Genomic DNA, 23683 nt, shown 5'->3' with positions numbered 1-23683 from the left:
CCTCAGGAGCGATGGCGGCGGCCTGAACTCACCTAGCACGGCTGCGGCGTTCGGGCCTGGTCAGGGTCAGGATTCTGTGAGTGAACAGCAAGTATGGGCCGCAGGGCCCGGAGATTCGCATGAGGGGCTAAGGGACTGTGGAATGACGGCACCGCATTTGGTGACTGTACCGGTTGTGAGGGCACTGGGTGAGGGGCTGGCATGTGGTGAGGGGCCGGGTGTGAGTGTCTAAGGTAGGGGAGCAGGGTACGAAGAGCCTGAGGGTGAGTGGGCAAGTGAGGAGCTGGGTTGTAAGAGGGGCTGGGGATGCTTTTCAAGAGACGAAGGGAAAGGGACTTGTGAACACAGTTTACTGAGGGGCTGAGGCACCTGTGGGCAGAGGTGAGGGCAACGCTGGGACCAGAGTAAGAGGGTACGGCCTGTGCGGGAAGGGGAGAGTAAAGGGCAAAGGCCGGAGCATGCGGGCTGCTGGGGAATGGGTGAGGGAGTTGAGGGTAGGGCATGGGGGGAAGGAATGAGGATTGTGAGGCTTGGATAAGGGTGAGGTAAGTAAGTCCTTCTTCGATGGACTGTCCTGCCTAGTGAGAGCAGTAGTTTCAGACCGAGTAGGACAGCCTGGGTGGAAGTGTTGTGCACTTGGCTTTTTGAGGACAGAAAATTGAAGGCATCATGGGCAGTAATAACTAGGATAATGAAAATAATTTTTGAGGCTTAGTTTTCAACCAGAGTAATCACTGAAACTGCCGGTTTGTCAAGTTCCTCTTTGGGACTGCAAACTTGAAGATGGTTCCTCGCATGGAGGTTTTTTGGCTATGACCGCCCATGTTTGTTTTCTCTCCACCTGCTCTGGGCGGTCTTACTCCACTGCTGCTCCTCACCTATGCTTAGCTGTGCTCTGACGGTTGTCATCTAAATTGCACTAACCACTTTGAGTTGCTAATTCTACTTTTATGAAAGTCACATGGTTTGTTACATACAACACTATGTTTAGGTTCTCAAGCAGAATGGCTTTGCTCTAAGTCACTTTCTTACAGTTGAGTTAAAAAAAAACCCTACTTTATTGAGGTAAATTGATATACAGTAAACTGCTCATGTTTAAAATGTACATGGGTTTTACCATATGTTTACATCTGTGAAACCATTACCACTTTCAAGATACAGAACATTTCTACTACACTCAGAAGTTTTGTCCTATCCCTTTGCAACTCCCATGCAACTCTCCGTGCGTGACACATTTTGGGGTTCATTTTATTAGTATCTTGCAGGTCCCTTTCTCCCTGCCAACCACATGTACATGAACATTTTTAAAGTTCTAGGGGTGCCTGGGTGGCTTAGTTGGTTAAGTGCCCAACTCTTTGATTTCGACTCAGTCACGTGTCTCATGGTTTGTGAAATTGAGCCCTGTGTGGAGCTCTGTGCTGACAGAATGGAGCCTGCTTGGGAGTCTCTCTCTCTCTCTCTCTCTCTCTCTCTCTCTCTCTCTCAAATAAATAAATACATACAAACAAAACAAACAAACATTAAAAGTTCTAGAAAACTGAGTTGGCACTCAGTTTTAATGGACAGTTTGCTTTCCTACCACTACATTTTCCTCTGTAGTCACAGTTGGCCACAGAGCCTAGATACCATCCTCAACCTCAGGGAGATTTAGGCCTTTCCTGTCTGGACAATTCTCTTGAGAATTAAGGGCAACCCAAACCCAAGTGGCCAGTCCGTTCCAGAGTCTCAGCCTCAGAACCAACTGTTCTGACCCATGGTATGTTTTCATTGCTTCTCTCCAGAGGCCAAACATTTTTATGCTAGTGTAACCCTTGACCACCTACCCTGGTGGGAAGAACACTGTAGAACTTATATGTATCACAACAGGGTTTAGAGCAGTGATTCCTAAACTCTGGGCCAAGGACAGTGCCAGTCCATGATAAAGTTTTCATCCATCCAAGGTGGAAGGAGAGAAAGATAACATATGAAACATGAGTTTTTCATAAAGATAAGTTTATTCTGAGATTATTCTATTCTTTTAGTGAAAGTGCTTTCTGACTGATGAAATAATGGTGATGGTAGATGGTGGGTTTTCAAGAAATGGTCTTATTTACCAAAATAAAAAGTAACAACCCTATTTGTAAAATTTTTTAGAAATTATTTTTATTAGTTCCTGAAATCCAGAAATTTAGAGTGATGATGGTGTGGCTGTTGTATCATGTTGAGGAACATGTGCTTATACAGTAATTCTATATAACTTCTGACATTTGAACAACATACATTCAGTTTCACATTTCACTGGGTTTACATACTTTGTGAAGTAGGCAAGGGCTGGAATTCTTATGTTATAGATGAGGAATCATATTCATAAACCAGAGGTCACATAGTATACAGTGGCAAGGCTGAACCCAAAATCTGGTCTCCTGAGAGTGACTTGGGGAAAGAAGGTTTGTAACAAAGTGAAGGTGATGTGGACTAAAAGGCACGTTAAGTATGGGAAAAGTTGTGATGACATGAGGGCATTATATTGGCAAAACCATTTTTTATCATTTGTAATTAATGTGGTTCCAAAAGAGATTAAAGACACTTTGAGGGTGACAGAGAGATGGGGCTTCTGTTTAATATTGTGGCAATGACATGGGAACAGGTATACATAATACCTGGTTCACATTGTGATGGTGACAGGACAAGTCATGTCATCAGAAGGTTCTTAGGGGACTGTACAAATTCTTGGGTGTTCCAGAGAAAGTACTGAGTTTGGTAAGCTGTACTGAACTCTGTTGAAATAGTAGTGTAGTAAGTATAATGGATTTTGACTTACATATACAGCTAGGTGGTAAATCTGAGAAGATGTAACATAAATGAGGGTGATGATACCTAGATAGAAACATGTTTGGAGTGCTTTATGTAATCATTTATTGCATATCGGCTATTCGCCAGGCCCTCTAGTAAATACTGGAAGAACAAATTCATTCATTCATGTATTAATTCCTTTATTCATTCAGAAAATACTTTTTCAGTATGTAGTCTGTCCTTGTGATGCTCACATTTATGAGATAACAAGATAGAGAAGACATGGTCCTCTGTGGTCTCAAGGAATTCTAAGTCAGGTTGAGAGAGGTAGATACATGAAAAGACAATTTCAGTTTAGAGAGAGAGTGTTAAATACAAAAGTATATCATGATGGGGTGGTTACTTCTTTATCTAGTGTGTCTCTCCCTGTATTCCAGTCATATATATTCAGTGATCTACCATATATCTCCACAGGTATCATAAAATTAACATGTCTAAAACAGAACTCACTATCTTTGCTCTGAGAGCATGCTGTTGTAGCATATTCTGTATCTCAGTCTAGGCAAGGACTTCAGTGTCATCTTCATTCTTTCTGCTCCTTTATGCCCTGTATTTAGTCAGTCACTAAAATCTTAATGTTTCCCTTTAAATTATCTCCTCTTCATCTCTGTGGCTACATCTTCACTGTTAAAGCTTTAGTTTACTTCCTCCTCATCTCTGATCTGGATTCTCACTCCCTCCCCCCAACAGTCTCCTGCCTTCAGTCTTGCTCTTTTCTAGTCTTTCCCTAGAATGATCTTTCTAAAAATACAAATGTAATCATAGAACTCCTCGCTTAAAAACTTTTGGCTCTTTGTGTTCTGTAGGACAACATCCAAATTGCTTAATATGGCATCATTTGGCCTCAACTCACCTCTCCAGCCTCATCTCCTGCCACTCTCTACTTTGTGTTCTAGCTTGAATAAAGTCTTCATAGTTCCCTAACATGTTACTTTTTTTAAGCCTTGAGATCTTTGTAATAGCTTTTTCTCTAACTAGGGACACTTTTTCTTCTCTGCCCAGTGAACTTTCCTTTTTCCTTAGGATCTAGTTGAGTCTCTTCTCTTTTTGACATCTTCTTTGTCATCATCACCTAAGAGGGGTGGAGAGAGAACCATGTGTGACATAGGGATTTACTGTTATAAAGGAGAGTCACCATAACTGAGGTTCACATTGTTGTGTAAGTCAGGTGAGATTCCCTGTAAGAAGCAGAGGTGGTATTGGGGAGAGGGGAGGGAGTGAGTTGGCACCACACATTGATAGCCCATTTGTCTTATTTATAGAGGCCGAAGGATGGACAAGCAGGGAGGATATATGTAAGCTGAGCTCTAGATTAGGCTCCTGTGAGGTACCCCCTCCTTTTGTATTCCTATGAGGTTTTAACCAGATCTTTCTACTTTCAGTATATACAGTAATAGCTCATTCGTGCCTCTAATGTCAGTAGTCAGTCATCTTGCCTGGGAAGAGCCACTGTAGGGAGAGAAAGCTCAGGACTTTACTGACCTGTTCTCGAGAGGTCATTTTGATTTCTCCCTGTCTACTGTAGGTATTGCAGGTGTATCCCTGTCCCCAGCTCCCTCCCTCTCTTGCCTCTCCCAGGGCAAAGGTTCCTCAGTAAAACTGAGCCACCTCCTTCCTACCTGTGCCTGCTATTCTGAGGTTGGTAGACACCCTTGCTGAATGTACCTTTAAGGCTTTATTTTGTGCCCTAAGATGAGTGACTGAACTTGGCTATTTGTGGGTCTAAAAGATCAGCTCTTTCTTCCCCTTTTTCCCCTGTGACTGAGCCTGATGGTAAATCTGGGAAGAGGGGTATACTTTTTTATAGACTTTGCTGTGGCAGGAAACGGCACAGTAATAGAGTGGTGATTCCATTTTCTTTGTCTCGCTTTTGAACTTTGCACAGTTAGCTGGGAATGAGAGAGTCTTAAGTAGGTGATAGGAACACCAAGCTATGGTCTCCTTTTGTATTTTTACAGTTTGTGAAGGGGGCCCGGGTTAAGTGTTAGCTTTTGGGTTCTGAGACACTGATTTCAGTATGGCTTTTCTTTTTGAGGTCTTTGAGAAGAGTTGGGGATCGGGAGGGATGAAGAAAGGTCCTGGAGGCTAGTCCCTCTTGAGTTTGTGAGCAGTGCCCTTTGTTGGTCAAGTAATAAAGCAGAAGTGGGCACCCCAGTTATATTGCAAGGTAGGAATTAGTTGTTAATCTTTGGAAATGAGTCCTAGCAGCTAAAGACAATTTAGTTTTGGACATGATCAAGCTTTACTTTGCTGACACTGGATGCTTGGCTCATCTTTTGCTTACCAGGGTATGAGTGTGAGGTGGTGGGATGCACAGGTCAGAGCAGGTTAGATCTCTCCTCTTAGAGGTGAGGTTATCTTGGTCAGATAGGATCGGGAGAGGGAATGGGGAAAGGAAAATGCCATTTACAGAGCACCTGCTTTATATGCCTGGTGTGCTACATAGGTTATCTTATTTAATTTTTTTTTTAATTTTTTTTTAATGTTTATTTATTTTTGAGACAGAGAGAGACAGAGCATGAATGGGGGAGGGTCAGAGAGAGAGGGAGACACAGAATCTGAAACAGGCTCCAGGCTCTGAGTTGTCAGCACAGAGCCCGATGCGGGGCTCGAACTCACGGACTGCGAGATCATGATCTGAGCCGAAGTCGGACACCCAACCGACTGAGCCACCCAGGCGCTCCTCTTATTTAATTTTTAAAACAGTAACAACACTTATTTCATCAGGAGTTTATGTAAACTGAGGCTTTGATGTGGGAGGTGATTTTTTTTAAGGTCACACAACTGGAAAATGGTGGACTGGGATTCAAACCTTTATTTGAGGAACACCAGAGCTCCTGCTTTACCTACTACTTTGTGTTATTCTTACTTGATGTTAGGGCCTCTATTTGTTTTCAGTCCTCAGATGAGATTATGATTGAGAAAGCATTCTGTAAGCAGTGATAGATATTCTTCTGTTATTCAAGGTCTTCAGGGGGGCAGATTGAACGCATTTGGTTTGGGAAGAATTTGATAAAGGGATTATATTTACGAGGGCATAGGCAGAGTTTAAGGAAACCAATAAGACATAATGCTAATAATAGTGAGAGAGCTAGTAGAAGGGGACATTTCTTATTAGTATTCTCAACTGTTGGCTTTGCCCCCCCAAGCCCATGCTTACTTGGTATCTTCAGTACTTGGGCAGACAGATAAGTACCTTTTCAGTGCATCCCTGCTGCTGGTAGTTACCAGTCTGTATGACTGTTTGATGGTTTATAGGAAACCACATATGAAAGACTGAGCATCTGTTCTGTGGCTCTACCACCTTCTCACCCCTTTTTCTTCTTCCCCACCCCGACTCTCCTGGGTGAGTGAGTGAGTGAGAGAAGATTAGGTGAGTGGTGGGGTGGTAGTAGATATTAGCTTCCCTTTTTCAGATTTCAGATTTACCTGAACTGGCACCCATCCTTTATTACTATTTTCCTCCTCAGAGAAAATGGTATACATACTTCTTTTTCTCAGACTAGTGCTATACCTGATTTTTCTATTATCCCCATTGTATTTATCCACAACCTGTTACTTTCTTCATACTTCTTTTCCTCACTTGACAAACAACCTTGAGGCTCTCCATAAAACCAAACCAAACCAAACAATAAAAACTCTTTTTCTTGGCTTCCCACCTCCAACCCCTCCTAGTTTTTTTAAGCTGTTGCTCTGTTTGCATCCTTCTATGTCACTGACTTTCCAGATAATTGCATTTTACATTTCTTTGGCTCTTGGTCATTCTTTAACTAGTTACTTTCCTAAGTTTATCTAAAACTAGATTGCTAAAACTGACTGTTTTCAATCTTCATTCTACTTTGTCTGTAGACTATATGTTATGGCAATCTCTAGTTTCTTGAAACTTCCTTTCCTTGATTTTTAGATTATCATTATTTCTTGGATTTTTCCTTCCATTTCTGGCTACCTTCACAGTCTTCAAAAACACCTCTTCTTTTGTTTTCCTAATTCCTGGTTTTCCACAGAATGTTACCCTTGGCTCCTTTCAGGATCTGCTGATGTCTTTGGATGATTCCATCCCTCTCTATAGCTTCATCTATCACCAATTAGTTGTTGACTTCTGGATGTATATCCTTATTCTTGATTTCACTCGAGCTCACATATAATATTTCTGTTTGCTTTCTGGACATCGTGGATATCCTATAGGTGTCTCAAAGCTTAACATATCCAAAACTGTATTCATCCTTTTTTCTAAAACACTCCTCCCTTTGTTATGTGTTCCTTGCCTGTTAAGCATTATCTTTTACTGAATCTCTTAGACTTCATATCTGAGTCTTCTCTTCTCCTCCATTCATTTGTCAGGTCTTGTTGCTTCTACTTCATGGCTAGGTTAAATGTGGAGACAGATTATCTGCATTTGCATTCTAGTCTTGCTTACTAGCTGGCTAACTTTACAGTAAATCTAACTTTTCTAGGCTTTGATTTTCTTATGTGTAAAATGGAGATACCAGTACATCTAGAGTTTTTATGGGATTTAAATGAGCTACTATATATAGTACTTAGAAAAAAGCCTGGCACATAGTAAGTGCTCAATATATGTTAGCTATAATTGGTTTTAATTCAGTGTTCAGTTCCACAAGTATTTTTGAATGCCAGGCACTGTGTTGGCACTGTGATTGCAAAGAATGAATGATAATGGTCCCTTTTGAAGGAGCTTGGTGTTATTGGCAGAGATATTACAGGTGTAAATAATTTCATTATCACATGGCACATGCAAAGATAAAGGTGAATATCAGATTTATCTTTTCTAATCCTACTCTTACTTCATCTGCCTTCTGCCTGTCTCATTCACCTTATTATACTTCTATTTGACATATTTTTAAAGGCAAATTTGATCTTGTCATTTCCTTGTCTAAAAAATCTTTTTTGTTTCCGGGGTGTCAATAGATAAAACCTAAACTCGTTAGCCTGCTATTCACTGCTAATTATAAGCTTCACCCTTATTTACCCTTCAATTCCATATTGTTTCTCTCTTCTCTAAGTAGTCTGTGATTATGCCATCCCCAAGTTGGAACTGTTTTTCAGATTTGTCATGTTCTTTCATAGTGCCATATTTTTGTACATACTGGTTTTTTTTTAATTAAAAAAAATTTTATTACTGCTTACTTATTTTTGAGAGAGACTGAGTGAGAGCAGCAGAGGAGCAGAGAGAGAGGGAGATACAGAAGCAGACTCTAGGCTCTGAGCTGTCAGCACAGAGCCCGACATGGGGCTTGAATCCACGAACCGTGAGATCATGACCTGAACTGAAGTCAGACCCTTAACTGACTGAGCCACCCAGGCACTTCTCTACATACTGTTTTTAGTATGAAGGTCTTTTCCTCTGCTCTCTTTGTTGCCAGTATTTCAGTTGCTAAAGATTTAAGTCAGAAGTCATCTCTTTTCTGGAATCCCCATTATAGTCTTTCATGTAGAATTACTTGCTTTCATATCCCTGTGATACTTTTGTAAATACCTCTGTTTATAATATTCATTAGAGGTATTGTTTATGCTCCCCTCCAACTGTTTTTATCTGTCTTTGTATTTGCATTGATTATTTAGCAGAGTGCTCAGTACATTATCAGTACGGATGTACAGTGAGTGAACCCTGCCTGCTGTTTAGGGCTGGCCCTGCCCTTTATAAAACTGTCTCCTATTTTACAGAAGGCTTCCTTAAGTATAGTTGCTACCTTCCTTTGGTTGTGAGTTGGTGGTAACTGTAAGAGAGAGTATCTGGGTGGAAGGGGATGGTGGTAACATAACCCGAGGGCTGAGTGTGGGGCTATTTCCAGGTCTCTGGGTTCCTTCAGCCCTTGTTGAGCTTAAAGAGGAAGGACAACTGAACCACGCCTTTCCTCTGAAGTTTTTGTACTTGTGAGAGATAATACTGCTGAGGCGGTGAGGGGTGTGATGGAGAAGGAACTGTGAGCCATGGTCTAGGCCAACAGCTATTTTGGTACTTTTTCCCTTTCCCTAGTGAGGGTGTCATGTCATGGCCCCAGGAGTGAGTGTTGGCTATATCTGACAGGAGTGGGGTATCTGTGTGTATATGGGAATGTGTCCCTGTGCTCTTCGCTGGAATGAAAATTGTTCCACTCTTTCGGTTGGCTCTGGATTTCTCCCCCTTAAGAGTGTTCAGCTAGTTAAGGGTCTCTTGGGTTATTTCCTACTGGGTGGGATTCTAGGGAGGGACTGTGATAGGTAGAAAAATATTTCTTCCTCAGTAGTCTCGGAGGGCTGGAGTCAGATCAAGATTGGGTTCCTTCTTTCCTTCCTTCCTTCCTTCCTTCCTTCCTTCCTTCCTTCCTTCCTTCCTTCTTTCCTGATTTTATTTTTAAGTAATCTCTATACCCAGTGTGGGGCTTGAACTCACAATCCTGAGACCAAGAGTTGCATACTCTACCAACTGAGCCAGCCAGGCACCCCAAGACTGGGTTTCTTGTTCCTTCATTCATTCGTTTATTCATTCATTCACTTAAGCATCCACACATTGAGCAAATATTTACTGAGTCCCTAGGTATTGCTCTAGGTACTGGGGATACAATAGTAAACAAAACAGACAAACCTTGCCTTCAGTGAGCTTACATTCTGGTGGAGAAGCTAGACAAATAAATAAGCGAGTAAATATTTTTTGATAGTGAAAACTGCTAAGAAGGAAGATTAGGAAGCTAGAGAGTGAAGGTGGGAAGATGTACTACTTAAATAGAATTAAGTAAGGCCTCTCTGAGGAGACAGCATTCGAAAAAAATGGAGTGATGTGAACAATGTGAAGATCAGGGAAGAGCACTCCAAGCCCAGAGAATAGAGAGTATTCTAGAAGGCCTGCGTGAGTAAAGTATGAGTGAGGAGGAGGATGGTAGGAAGTTAATACAGATTAGATCATAGAGTACCCAGAGGCCACGGTAAGGGATTTGGATTATTACTAGTGTGATGGGAAGTCATTGGAGGGTATTCAAGAGAGGAGAGATGTAACATAAGTTAGGTTTTAAAAATATCACTCTGGTTACTTTGTGTAGAATAGACTGTCAGGGGAGGGGGAAACAAGACTGGAAGCATGGACACCAGATTGGAAGCTATTGCAATAGTAAGACATGCTTTGAGGGTATAGGTGATAGGGTTTGCTGATAAACTGGACATTGGAATTAAGGAAAAGGAGAAATAAGGATGATGTTCAAGTTTTTGGCCTGAGCATGTAGGTGAATATTGGTATCAGTACTTGAGATGGAGAAAGCTGGAGGAGTGATAGGTTTGGTGGTAGGAATGAGTTCTGTTTTAAACACGTTATATTTAAGGTACTGTGTGTTTGCATATGTGCATGGAATTTTCAGTGGATTGGTGGCTCTGAGTTCTTCCTGTTGGGGAGTGGAGAGAGGCAAACTCCTCTGTTGATTTCTTCCTTTCTCTCTGTCTTTGAATTAGATTTGCAGGTCTGGACTGGGCCGTGACCTCTGGGCTCGCTATTCCAGCCTGGTGTATCTTCTGGATCCATGGCCAGCTACTGGCTCCTGCAGACCGGATGAAGCAGACTAGAGACACAAGTGGAGAAAGCTGCCAGCTGGCAAATTCTCAGAGTGTGGCCCTCTGGCTACTGGCCCTGCCCAGCCTGCCTCATGGAGAGGATGAACTGGTTGAGCAGATTGGCCTCCCGGGGCCCTGGGCACCGTGTACCTCAGGGGTCCAGTCTGCAGGCCCCTGTCATGGCTGACCCTGAGACCTGCCTCATGGTCTTCAAGAATCACTGGTCCCAGGTAGGAGATTCTATACCAAATGGCCTAATCCACTGGCTCCCCGAGTTTTCCTAACCTTCTGTTCACTCTCACCATCCCATTTAGTCATCATATCATCTTAGATTCCTTCTATCTTCTGTTTCTCCAGGTAGTGCGAATCCTGGAGCGGCAAGGCCCTCGGGCAGCTTCTGGGGGTGCAGATGATCTCAGTGCTGTACGCAACCACACTTACCAGATGTTGACACTGCTGGTAGAAGATCGTGTGGTTCCCTCAGCCCCCACGACCCCTGGGCCCTTGCTGGAGTTCGCTTTGCGTGAGGACCTGCTAACCCGTGTGTTGGTTTGGCAGCTTCAATGGGATGAGCTTGGGGATGGGGTTGAGGAACGGCGGGCTGAGCAACTGAAGCTGTTTGAGATGCTAGTGAGTGAAGCTCGCCAGCCACTGTTGCGACATGGTCCAGTTCGTGAGGCTCTGCTGACCTTGCTGGATGCCTGTGGCCGTCCTGTGCCCAGTAGCCCAGCACTGGATGAAGGCCTGGTGCTACTTCTCAGCCAGCTGTGTGTGTGTCTGGCCCGGGAACCTTCATTGCTCGAGTTCTTCCTGCAGCCACCTCCTGAGCCTGGAGCTGCCCCCCGCCTTCTCCTCTTTTCTCGCCTTGTTCCCTTCGTCCATCGGGAGGGCACGCTGGGCCAGCAGGCCCGTGATGCCCTACTCCTGCTCATGGCTCTGTCGGCCGGGAGTCCCACTGTGGGCCGCTACATTGCAGATCACTCTTACTTCTGCCCGGTCAGCACCTCCTGGGATGGGGGGTAGGGTATGGTGTATAGACACTAGACAGCACCTTGCTATCCAGAAGATGTGGAGGGGCTATGTACTGGGTACTTTTCCTTTAGGTGGTAGCCCCCTGGGTTTGAAAACAGTGCCTGGAGTTGGGGTGGGGATGAAACATGGGCTTAGGTGGACAGCATAGATACTAAGACTCTTCATGGACCAGTGTTCCCAGGTGATGTCCTGGCACATTGGATAACTAAATATCTGCTTGAGGAATAGTTCTTTCCCCTAGTCCCATCAAAACTCTGGGTTAATAGCTCCCCTGGTTCCCTTTTATGTATTGTCTGAGCTTTTGGTAACCTGTCCTTGGGGATGGCCCCCAGGTGCTGGCCACAGGGCTGAGTGCCCTGTACTCCTCACTGCCCCGCAAGATTGAGGTTCCAGGGGATGATTGGCACTGCCTGCGACGGGAGGATTGGCTGGGAGTGCCAGCCCTTGCGCTCTTCATGAGTTCCCTAGAATTCTGCAATGCAGTCATTCAGGTGGGATTGCACCTTCCCAGGAGGACTGGTTCTTGGTCATTCTGGGCAAATGGGGTGGGAAGGGGGCACATTCCCTGGAGTTCTGCTGTTCTGCCATCTTGGGGGTGGGTGCCTGCTTGTACCATTCTATTCCCTTCCAGACAGTGGTCACCTCACATTCTTCCTCCTTCTCTGTTGTACCCCTACAGGTGGCTCACCCTTTGGTGCAGAAGCAGCTAGTTGATTATATCCATAATGGGTTCTTGGTGCCTGTCATGGGCCCTGCCCTGCATAAGGTGAGAGTTATGGGTGGCAAGGCTGAGGGGTGGTGACCCCAGTGCCAGGACCAATGTGGGAAGTAGTGGGCTGGGTACTCTTCCCCTTTTCCCTATCTTCTCCTGGTTCCTCCTTAGAGCTCGGGGAAAATAACTTAGTACATGTGCAGGGAAGCCCTAAATTTCCAAACTTTCCCTCCCCTTCGTCCAGACCTCTGTGGAGGAGATGATCGCCAGTACCGCCTATCTGGAGCTTTTCCTACGGAGTATCTCAGAGCCTGCTTTGCTCCGTACCTTCCTGCGATTCCTGCTGTTACACCGGCATGACACCCACACCATCCTTGACACCCTCGTTGCCCGTATTGGCAGCAACTCCCGGGTATGGCCCCTACCTCTGTCCTGGCTTACCTGGGTGAGCCATCTTCTCTCTCTGAACTTTGTTCTGGGAGGGTGTGCCTGCCCTTCTTTGGCCTTTGTCTCCAGCAGTCACTTCAAAGTTAGGTGGCATTTACTTTCCAGTATTAAACTTTTGACCACTTTGGGAGTAGCTCCCTTGCTTTTGTAATATATGAATCTAGAACACATTACTTTTTCTGGATAACTGGCTCCTCATCATGACTAGGGGTTTTGCCATTGTGCTGTACTTGCGATGTAGCATTGGCCTGGGGTTCTCTTCAGCTGTGTATTGTACTGTGGCCTGCTGTGGGTGACTGAGATCACTTCCCCAGGTTTTGTGTTTGCTTTGATAGGTGATCCAGCTGCTACTGGTATGCTTAGCTTTTTTCCCCTTTGGATTTGCCACATTTGAAGTGATGTAACTTGGGGCACCCATCTCCCCACCTACCTACTTAAACATTCCTTCCTCCTGAACATTTTTACTGAATGTTTTACTTACTGTTTTCTCCTACTAAGGATAAGTGGTAAACAAGGTAGGCATAGTTGCTGGTGTCATGGAGCTTCCTTACTTTATACAAACCCATTAATAAAATAATTGAAAGTTGTGGTCACTGTTACGAAAAAACCAAACAGCTGTTTAGAAGATAATAAGGTGGTCAGAAACCTTTCTGAGGAGGTGACATTGAGCTAAGACCTAAAGGTCATGAGGGAGTTCACCTATTGAAGAACAAGTGGAAGAAGAGTCTGAGCAGAGGGTGCAGCATGCACAGTACATGAGATGGGGATGAGTGAGTGTATTTGAGGAAATAAAAGACCAGTAAGACTGGAGGTGTAGTGAGCAAGGGGGAGAAGGGAATGAGGTGAAAGTAGAGAGGTAGGTAAGATTCAGTCATGCATGACCTTGTAGACCATGGTAAGCAGTTTGGATTTTAATCAGTAGAAATATGTATGAAAGAGGAGTAAGTAGTTTCCAATAATAAAGACCCAGAGTCTTTCTAGGGGAATAAAGCATTCATTTAGTCATGAACTTTATGCCACTTATTTAGCTCTGGAACCATTTTTTTGTTTCCTTCTTATAACAAATTGAAGTTCCCTAGGTCCTTGTATTTAAAATAGAAGTTCTCAGATTACTAAAGGTTCTGGAAAACTGTTGAAAATCATTCAGATACATTGAGATACCTGGTAGTAGGCCTCTTGGTAGGTGAGGTTTTGGGATAGCTGTTTTGTGTAGGTGAGGTTTTTGAATACTAAGGGTATGGATGAAGTATTCTACACTGACTTTGATTAGACCAGTGTTTCTGAACCAGGTGCACACTTCAGAATTTGAAAATGGCAACAGCTACAACAGTTTCTAGGCTCCCTGCCTTAGATTTCTTGGATTATAATATACAGGGCATGTGTATTTTTACAATATTCCAAAAAGTACTTATGATACATGCCTGGGTTAATTAGGAATTATTGTCTAAAATCAATAGGAAATAGATGTCAAAGCTTTAATTTTACAAAGATACCAATTTCGCATTATGCTAAAGTTAGACCATGGTCTTTTATCTATTCAGCCTGATGGAATGTCCTCTTCGTGTTTTGAGACAGTTAATTTCCTTCTTGAGGTTGATTTTTTTTTTTTTTTTCCTATGTTGGGCTATCTCCATGTTCCTTTTGTCTTAATCTTATCCTCACTTCTTTGACTCTCTCTCATTGTCTTTAGTCTTCAGCATTTAATTTTATTAGTCTTGCATTTGGTCCTCTCGTCTCAGGAGCCTTCATGTTTTTGGGGTATTTCTTCTTGTTTCCTGCTTCTTGGAGGACAAGATTGTTTCTGATTTCAGGATGCCGGGGCTTTCCTTTCTACTGTTTGGCCTTTTTTAGTCTTGATTCTGCTGCCCTGACTTTGAACTTCTTTAAGCTTTTCTTTTGTGGCTTCAAGTGAATCATGCTGGCTAGTCAGTCTCTGTGCCTGTTTTAGTTTCTCATTGCTGTCATAACAAATCACCACAAACATAGTGGCTTAAAACACACAAATTTATTATCTTACAGTTCTGTAGGTCATACGTCTGACACAGATCTCACTAGGCTAAAATCAAAATGTTTTCAGGGCTGTGTTCCTTTCTGGAGTCTCTAGGAGTGGATCTGTTTCCTTGCTCAGTAGGGTTGCTGGTAGAATTTATTTCATTGCAGTTCCAGGACTGAGATTCCCATTTTCTTGCTGACTGTCAGCTGAGGACCATTCCCAGATTCTAGAGGCCAACCAAATTCCTTGGTTTGTAGCCCCCTTCTTTCATCCTCAGAGCCATCAATGGTGGATCAAGTCCCTCTCAAGCTTCAGATATCTTTTTGACCCAGCTGGTGAAGGTCCTGTGCTTTTAAGGACTCAAGTGATTTGATTGTGCCTTCCTGGATAATCCATGCTACTTTCCCCACCTCAAATTTCATAACCATAATCATATCTGCAAAGTACCTTTTGTCATGTAGGGTAAAATACTTACAGGTTATGGGGATTAGGACCTGGACATCTTTGGGGGACCATTTTTCTACCTACCTCACAACCTTTCAGTGAGTGTGAATGTTTTCATTGCTAGTTAAAATGGTTATTTAGGGTAAATCTGAACATCCTTGCAAATATCCAAATATGTGAACTGATATCTCATCTCTTTCCCACTGCAGTTGGCTTTTAATCTTCCCACATTTATTTAGTAAATGATGAGCATCTAGACTGTGCAGTGTGCCCTGGCCTAAGACCCAATAGTCATCTTCAGGGAGCTCTAGGTATACTTGCCATAAGAGAAAGTGCTGTGGGGATTCAAAGGAGTGAGGGAGTGCTTACTTGTGTCTGTTGTCTTCCACTCTCTTCGCCTAGCCAGAGAAGAACCACCCTTATTTTCTAAAACAAATGGTTTCCTCTATTCTGGACCCACCTATTTTTTCCTTTTCCTGTCAGCTGTGCTTGAGCTTTTCTTTCTTCTACCTTCTTAGAGATACATCAGTGTTGAAGAGGTGACTCAGACTCCATGTTCACAGCCCCGCCCACTTCCCAGCTGGGATTCTTCCAGGTTCCCTCTGGTTTCTTGTTGGTAGGCATTTAGTTACTGTGCACCCGCAGTCTCCGCTGACAGGCATTCACTTAGTTATCATATTGTTGTTGTCTCCTGTTAGTCATTCACTCAGTCCCAGTATTTCCTAGGGTCTTTCTTCATGGGTATTCATTCCATTAAGTACTACTGGAATCTCTGCTGACAGGGGTATGTAACCAGAGAGTCTGCTGACATGTGTATGGTCTGTAGAAATATAGAATGTGACACATGGTTCATTCCTATCTGTGAATAGTGAGGTCTTGCCTACAAAGATCATGTGATCATTTATTTAATATGCAAATGATCATTATGTGCCAGGCCCTATGCACATGCTACTCTAGGAGTGGTTGGTTGGGCCTGGGGCTGGGGGGTTCCCATTTGGTAAACATCTTGGTGGGTAGAGAGCTCTTATGGTGACTCCCTCCCTCCTCCCCCACCCCCCCAGCTCTGCATGGTCTCTCTGAGTCTCTTCAGGACCCTACTGAACCTCAGCTGTGAGGATGTCCTGCTGCAGCTGGTTCTCAGGTACCTGTGGGGGCAGGGCTGAGGGATGGCTGATCCTGAACTCTCAAGGCCTTGTGCATTGCTGGGGCGATGGGTTGTATTGGGGTTGCTCATGTGGAGCATGGCTTAGCCATGTAGTTCCATTGGCCTGGCTTAGCCATGTGTTTCTATTGGCCTGATGTTCTTGGAGCCTGTCTTGGCCATGTAGTTCCATTGGCCTGATGTTCTCCCAAGCCCTGTCCTTCCTTTCTGATCTATCCTGTGCTCCTTTTTCTGCTTTCCCAGGTATCTTGTCCCGTGTAACCATGTGATGCTGAGCCAGAAGCCAGCTGTACGTGATGTGGACCTATATGGACGAGCTGCAGACAAGTTTCTCTCCCTTATCCCACGCTGTTGTCGGCATCGTGCCCCTAGCCCACCCCGTCCAGAGCATGCCTCATGGGCACGAGGTGGGCCTAGCAGAGAGGCAGGGAGAAGGGAGGACACAACGGGTATGGCCTGGTTCTGGGGAGCCTAGCAAGAAGGTGGGGTTTGGGTGCGGGGAGGGAGATGGCCATGAGTGGCATTTTCATCTTTGGGGAGGTTGATGCCTTAAATCCACCAAAGAAATTTAGCTTCTGAGCAAAGCTGTTCCTCTTCTTCATTCCAGTCATGTATTGTTTCTGTTTTCCATTGTTTCTTTGGTATTGGGGGTGGTGAGAGGGGGTGGTGGATGCAGAAAAGCTTAATTTGGAGGGTGGAGAATCAGCTGCCTAAATAGGTCACATTTCTTTGCTGCTTCACTGCCTTCTCTCTTAGTCTCCCTAGGTGCCTTATTCCTCCTCCTGGCCCTCTGTCTCTTTGATTCCTTTTATGTTTTTTTTCCCTCTGTAGGCCCTGGAAGCCCAAGTGTTGACTCCTCTTCTGTGGTGACAGTGCCCCGGCCCTCCACACCGTCTCGTCTGGCCCTCTTCCTGCGACAGCAGAGTCTGGGTGGCTCAGAATCCCCAGCTCCAGCCCCTCGCTCACCAGGGCTTGCTGCATCCCCAGCCTCCAGCCCTGGCCGACGGCCCAGCCCTGTGGAGGAGCCTGGTGAGCTGGAAGACAATTACCTGGAGTATCTGCGTGAGGCGCGCCGTGGTGTGGACCGGTGTGTCCGAGCCTGCCGTACCTGGTCTGCCCCCTATGATGGCGAGCGGCCCCCTCCTGAGCCTAGTCCTGTTGGCTCCCGGACTAAGAAACGCAGCCTACTGCCTGAGGAGGACAGGGACAATGTAGGGGAAGGGGAGGAGGAAGAGCTGGGGAGTGGAGGGCTTTCTGGGGGTACAGGGGAGGGCCCTGGCCACCTGCCCCCTCCCCAGCTCAATGGGGTGCCAGGACCATGGCCTGAGGGGGCCAAGAAGGTTCGTCGGGTGCCTCAGGAGGGGGCTGGGGAACTGCCAGAGAGCACCTCCGAGGGCATGGCAGGACTAGAGGGCTTTGGGCAGGAGCTCCGGGAACTGGAGGTGGCATTAAGCAATGGGGGGGCTGGCTCAGAACCCCCGCTAGAGCCTCCACTACCTCTTGAGGAGGAGGAGGCCTATGAGAGCTTCACCTGTCCCCCTGAGCCCCCCGGCCCCTTCCTCAGCAGCCCATTGCGGACGCTCAACCAGCTGCCAAGCCAGCCCTTCACTGGTAAGCTACTTAGCCTAGGCCTTCCCCTTTGCGTACTCTTTGCATGTATTCAACATGTTTGTGCTGATTTCTGAGACTTCTTTTCCATGTCATTTCCATGTACTTGCCTAGCTCCTCATCCATTTTGCTTGGATCCCTTCCAGATACATGTCATACTTGGGTCTCTGTGTCTGTCTATATGTCTTCTTCCATGCTTGTGCTGGTTTGAGTATTAATTTATGTCTGAGCCTTGTATGTTCTATGTGCATGTTCCTCCTCTTCCCTAGTCTGGCCATTTCCTGAGATTGTGATCAGGATGTGTTTGGTGTTTCCTGGTAAATCACAGCAATATATCTGAACAATACATATGGAGGACATATGTGGTGTTCTGTATGTGAGGCATCTGTAAGCCATGCTGTTCCATGCTGTTCCCACCCGTATATTTGTCTGGGTGTTGGGTCTCCTATCAACTTTTCTGTGACCTAGGATCATCTCTTCTGGCGTTCTTCCCCCTACTCTGCCCTGGCCTCCTTTCTTCTCCTAGTCTCTTTAGAGAAGGACTCAATTTCAGGTTTTTGCTGTTTTCTGTCCTTGTACCTTGTTGGTTGCTATAATTACCCAGTAAGACTTTCTTACAGACTCATCATTAGTAGTAAGGACTGAAGCAGATAGAGTGAAATGCCTCTTTGAGGGCAAATGAGAAAAGTGTAGCTCTGATCTCCCCAACTGAGCTCTTTTGGTCTTTCTAAAGACCCTGGAGTTAGACCTGACCTGAGTGACTGGGCTAACTCCTCTTTGTTTTTATTTGAGATCCAGCTTTACCATCCCAGCTCTTATCTGGTTCTTATCCTTACTCCCCACCTCACTCTAGGGGGAAAACAAACAAACAAAATACACCACCTCTGAGAAGCAGTGTCTAGACACACCTTGAGTTAGTGTCCCTTCATATCATTGACGCGTGTAAACCACTTACTGTGATGCTGGTACCTTGGGAGAACTCAGCACGTGGTAGCTTTTTACTAGGATTGTCATCTTTTGGCTGCAAGGCAGATATAAGTTGACCAAGGTATATGCCCATCTTCTGGTTGTTTGTAGTCAAGTTATTGTGCCTTGAGCAGTACATGTCCTAACTGGGCCTGGGATATGCTGCCATCCTGCTTGCATAGCATCAAGGCTTCTGCTCTAGAGTCACGACAACTCCGTCTTGCAGACTACAGAAAATGTGTTTCCGTTTATTTAAGCTTTGCTTCTTCCTGCTCAGTACCATTAGAAGGTGGTATGCAGGTTTTACCACATTCTTGAAACATTAATTGAAGCTGTGTCCCTTTTCTTCTTTGTAAACTCTTCTGAGCTTTTTGAATTTTCTCATGTAAGAAAGTCCCAGGAAATGAGAGAAACAGAAGGACAGAGTTATGGGGTGTCTTAGGACCCTGTTAAGCTAGAGTTGTATGGAGCTAAGGCCAGTCACGTGCATTTGGAGTGGAGAATGTTCTAGGATCTTTTTTGGAATTCATTGCCTCTTTCCCTTTGTTGCTCTCCTGTCTCAGTTCATGGTGCAGTTCTTAGGTTTAATCCCTTTCCCTTACAGATCACTGGTCAGATAGACTGATGGCTCTAGAGTCCTCCTGCTGGTGATCTGGCTCAGTTGAGGCCACTTCTCCCAGTAGATCATTCTAATCCCTTCTGTTATCCTCTCACCCAGCAAAGAGTCTGTTCTGAGTCAGTTTTCTCTGGCTCTGAACTGAACTTTTTTCTATAAATTCTCTTCTACCTTCTTGGTTCCCAGTTCCTGAACAGAGCTGATTTCTTCTTTGGGGCTCCCAGAGATTTCTCCCCTATCTTTTAAGTTGGCCTTCGTAGTTACCTTTGTCTTTGTTACAGTTCATTCTTGCTTTCTTTCTGATCCAGGTGTAGTGTTATCCTCTGTCTTGTGTGTAACCTGATTCTTCTTTTGGTCCTAATCACTTTCTTGCTTGTTCTTTCTTCTGTTATGTCTCTTGGGTGAAACTTTTTGAAATACTGAGAGACATTATGTAGTGTATAGTTATTACTGAAAACTTATAATTTGCTACATCTTGGGCTAACTGCTTTATAGGAATATTTCTTTGATCTTTTTAATAACCCTGTGAGGTGGGTATATTTTATTTTGTTAAGTAGGACACTATGCTTAGAGAATTTTGATTCATCCAGCAGCTTAACTAGTAGAGGATAAAGCTGGAATTTGAAACCAGGTCTGTCTGACTCCAGAGCCTATGATCTGGCTCTTCATCCTGAGTGTAAAGCTGGCGTGTGGACTTTTGGGTCCACATGGTATCTACCATTTCATCTCTTCCAGAGTAGGTGATCACAGGATACTTAAATATAACCCAGACACTGACATACAAATGATTTTCATCTAGTGGCGGGGGGTCTCTCGGTTTTGGGAGGAATGCGTGTGATGTGCATTGTGTTCAGGCCTTGTATCCTTGTGCCCAACCTCCCCAGGCCCCTTCATGGCTGTGCTCTTTGCCAAACTCGAGAACATGCTGCAGAACTCCGTCTATGTCAACTTCCTGCTGACGGGGCTGGTGGCCCAGCTGGCCTGTCACCCCCAGCCCCTGCTCCGCTCTTTCCTGCTCAACACCAACATGGTCTTCCAGCCCAGTGTCAAGTCCCTGCTGCAGGTGTGCGATGCATGCATGCATGGGTGCGTCCAGGCTCCATGGTGGGCCAGGCCCGCAGCTGGAGTGACCCTGGGGGGGCTGGGAACAGGCCCAGTGGGATTAGAAAGGACCGTCAGTGTAGAGCCACACAGAAATGTCATGAAGTTGTGCTTCATAGGTGCTGGGTTCTGTGAAGAATAAAATTGAGAGCTTTGCGGCCTCCCAGGAGGACTTCCCAGCACTGCTATCCAAAGCCAAGAAGTACCTCATTGCCCGTGGCAAGTTGGACTGGGCCGAGGGCCCTGCAGCAGGACCTACCCCCCGCCGCTCCGATCCCCTAGGTGAGGCCTACCCCACCACTCCAGTCCTCTTCCTACCTTCCCTAGATAGCTAATTAGCCCAAGGTTAATTGAACTCTTATTAAGGGTGAAACCTTGTGCCATGAACTGAGGAGTTGTAGAAAATTGAGTCTTGATGTTTGTCCTGTGGCTTCTGGTCACAGGATAAAATACAGTTGTGTCCTCTAAGAGCCAAATCAGCAGCACTAGCAAAAACTGCTGAAGTAGTAAGACAGGCAAGGGGACAGAGTAGTCTCTAGGTTGAGGTATTGTTACAGCTTGGGAACAGGAATGGCATTTGACATGGTTCTTGAGATAGATAAGACTTGGGTAGCCAAAGGAGTGGGATGGCTTTTTTCTTTTGTCCAGGCAACAGCACGAACTATTTTGTTGGAACAGGGGATTTGGAAGGTGGTGAAACAGTTGGCAATAAGGCTGGAAAGATGTGGCCAGAGTTCAGATTAGGTTCTCAGATTAGGAGTTGGACTGGGTAGAAGTTGTGGTCTTTTGGGCAGTGAGAACCCACTGGAGGTTCTTAGATATGAGAGTGGAGAGATAAGCATATTAGTTCATGTGCTAAGTGAATTGGAGCCAGGAGAAAATAGAGTCAGGAGGCTTCTGCTGAAATGCATCTGTGACCTGCAAGGCTTGAATTAGAATAGTGGGAACAAGAAGGAAGAATTTGATAATGTGGAAATGAAAAGGAAGTCTTGGCAGAGTTTGGTGAATGGTTGTGAGGCACAAGGAGGAAGGAAGAGTTAAATGTGACCATGCAGTTTTAAATCTAGATCTTCCATCTGCAAGTGTCTGAGCATTTGCTGTATGTACTAGCCATTGTCTTTGGTACAGGCTACTCAGGGAGGTATAAGATGAGACCTCTGCTTTTAAAGAGCTGACAGTCAGTCTGGAGAGTGACTAGAGAAATGTCATAACTGGGAAAGCAAGGTCCCAAAGGTGGTGGAATAGTGGGATCCATTACACCAGGAAAGGATTAACTTTGGGCAGGAAAAGATTTTTTTTCCTCCTTTTGAGGCAAATGAGGATAGATCAAAGGAGGAAGTGATATGTACCCATGGAGTTGTGAGGTGTGGAGGGAAAAGTCAGGAAATTGAAGTCCTTTATTTGCTAATCAAAGTAGGAAGGAAAATAATATGCTAAGAGCAAGAGAGCAGGGGTGAGATGGAGGTATGAGAGATGTGGGTTGGGAAGACAGTACCAGAACGGTTATTATAGTTCCTTAGCATGATTTCCTCATGTGAAGATGTCTTATTTCCATAGTGCTAGTATTGTGTTCACTGTAGAATAAATAAGAGTCTAAGCCCTTGAGCTCACAGATTACTGTATGAGATAGAAGACCTATATATAAACTAGAAACAAGTTATTACAGTACAGTATGATAAAGGCAGTGAAATGGGAAGTCAGTGGAGGGCAAATCAGAGGTTTTTCAGAGGGGTGGGGATAATAAGATTAGGCCAAGGATGATGAAAACAGTGGGGAGAGCAAAATTAAGACCTAGAAGGCTACAAAAGCAAGAAAGAAGCCTGGAGGGTTCCAGGAAGAGCAGATCTGTGTGGGCACAAAAGCAGGAGTGGGTGTAAAGAGTTTGGAGAAGGGGTTAGAGGGGGCATGTGAGCCTGGTGGTGAAGGGTTCTGAATGCCATATTTAGTTGGCCTGTACAGCGTACCTCTGTAGCCAGTATTAGAGATAGAGAGTGGGAACTGTAACATGATTTAGAGACTAGATCCCTAGAGTCTAGGCCCTAGAGATGGGACAAAGATCCAGAGACAGGAATCTAGGAAGAAAATTAGGAGAGACAGCAGTGTTTTAAATGGTTCCTTTGAGTCTAAAGTGAGGTGAAGTTTGTCTGGCCATGTGAAGTTGCCTAAATTGACATGAGGTGGGAGTAGGCTTTGGTGGATCTAGGAGAGAGACTGGTGGTTGGCGAAGTGATGGCACAGGAGATCAGATTCTGGAGGGATAGTGGAGTATGATGGAAGTGGTAAAGCTCCTGGACTGTGATTGGATATACGCTCTGTAGGTGTTGAAGGAGTAGAGGCTGTGGGTCCTGTGTTATAGATAGTTCAGGAGCATAAGGTAAGCCTGTGTTATGGACTGAGGAGAAATAGCTTAGTGATGGTAGAATAGCGATTGGAAAAGGAGGAGCAGTTAGAGAGTCCCTCAGGGTGAGAGGGCATGGAGAAGGGGTCTTGGTTGGGAATGAAGCAGTTGTGTTGACTGACCGAGAAGACTAAGGGTGATGGTTGGCTTGGTGGGGAGGCTGGATGGAGGGAAAAATGCTGGGCAGGCAGCATTTTGGTTTTAGAGTCCTAGTCCAGATTACTGTGAACCCAGGGAGGGGGGCATCTCTCAGACCGAGAGAGCATGCCTTACCCCAGCACCTTCACGATCCCTGATACCCATTTATTCCCAGTGAAGAGCCGGAGGCCATCCTTGGGGGAGTTGCTCCTGCGGCATGCACACAGTCCAACCAGGGCCCGGCAGGCGGCACAGTTGGTTCTTCAGCCTGGGAGAGACGGCGCAGGACTTGGCCTAGGTGGGGGCTCCCCTGGGGCTTCAACTCCGGTTCTACCCCCTCGGGGTGGGGCCCCTGAGCGCCAAGGTGAGGCTCTGCGAGTCAAGAATGCTGTCTACTGTGCAGTCATTTTCCCTGAATTTCTCAAGGAGTTGGCTGCCATTTCCCAGGCCCATGCTGTCACCTCGCCTTTCTTGTTGGATACTTCAGAGGAGGGATCTGGTCCTCCTGTCTCAGGCTTCGGGCCCCTCAATCCTTAACTTTCTTCCATGGACAATCAGGGCCTCCAGTGGCCTGGGCTGGGGCCGGGGTATAGGCTCCTTTTTATGTTTGGAGGCAGTGGTAAGAGGACTTTTTAATTTATTTCTGATGAATGTTTTATGGAGAACTTGTTGCAATATGTATAAAAGGGAAATCTCTA

At 45.2% G+C, this 23683-nt stretch overlaps 1 protein-coding gene across 5 annotated transcripts in view; it reads left to right on the top strand.

Moving 5' to 3' along the window:
- Positions 1-23683, top strand: part of FHIP1B (FHF complex subunit HOOK interacting protein 1B) — a 30403-nt gene continuing 6720 nt past the window's right edge. Inside the window, exons 1-12 of one of the 5 annotated variants that reach the window (XM_047070991.1) lie at positions 1-76; positions 10270-10598; positions 10726-11364; positions 11733-11891; positions 12080-12166; positions 12357-12524; positions 16058-16137; positions 16402-16607; positions 16990-17769; positions 20233-20411; positions 20569-20731; positions 23161-23349. In XM_047070991.1, coding sequence (XP_046926947.1) covers positions 10461-10598; positions 10726-11364; positions 11733-11891; positions 12080-12166; positions 12357-12524; positions 16058-16137; positions 16402-16607; positions 16990-17769; positions 20233-20411; positions 20569-20731; positions 23161-23349 — 2788 coding nt within the window. In that variant the 5' untranslated portion in view covers positions 1-76; positions 10270-10460. Of the gene's footprint in view, positions 77-10269; positions 10599-10725; positions 11365-11732; positions 11892-12079; positions 12167-12356; positions 12525-16057; positions 16138-16401; positions 16608-16989; positions 17770-20232; positions 20435-20568; positions 20732-23160 lie in introns of those variants that run through there. The other 4 variants (XM_047070990.1, XM_047070993.1, XM_047070989.1 and 1 more) reach the window with 4 other exon arrangements.

Source organism: Lynx rufus, unplaced genomic scaffold (assembly GCF_022079265.1).
Source record: "Lynx rufus isolate CCGP_SWC_20201006 ecotype Redwood Valley unplaced genomic scaffold, mLynRuf1.p SCAF_9, whole genome shotgun sequence".
Taxonomy (NCBI): Eukaryota; Metazoa; Chordata; class Mammalia; order Carnivora; family Felidae; genus Lynx; species Lynx rufus.
This window is presented reverse-complemented; position numbering and strand designations above follow the sequence as displayed.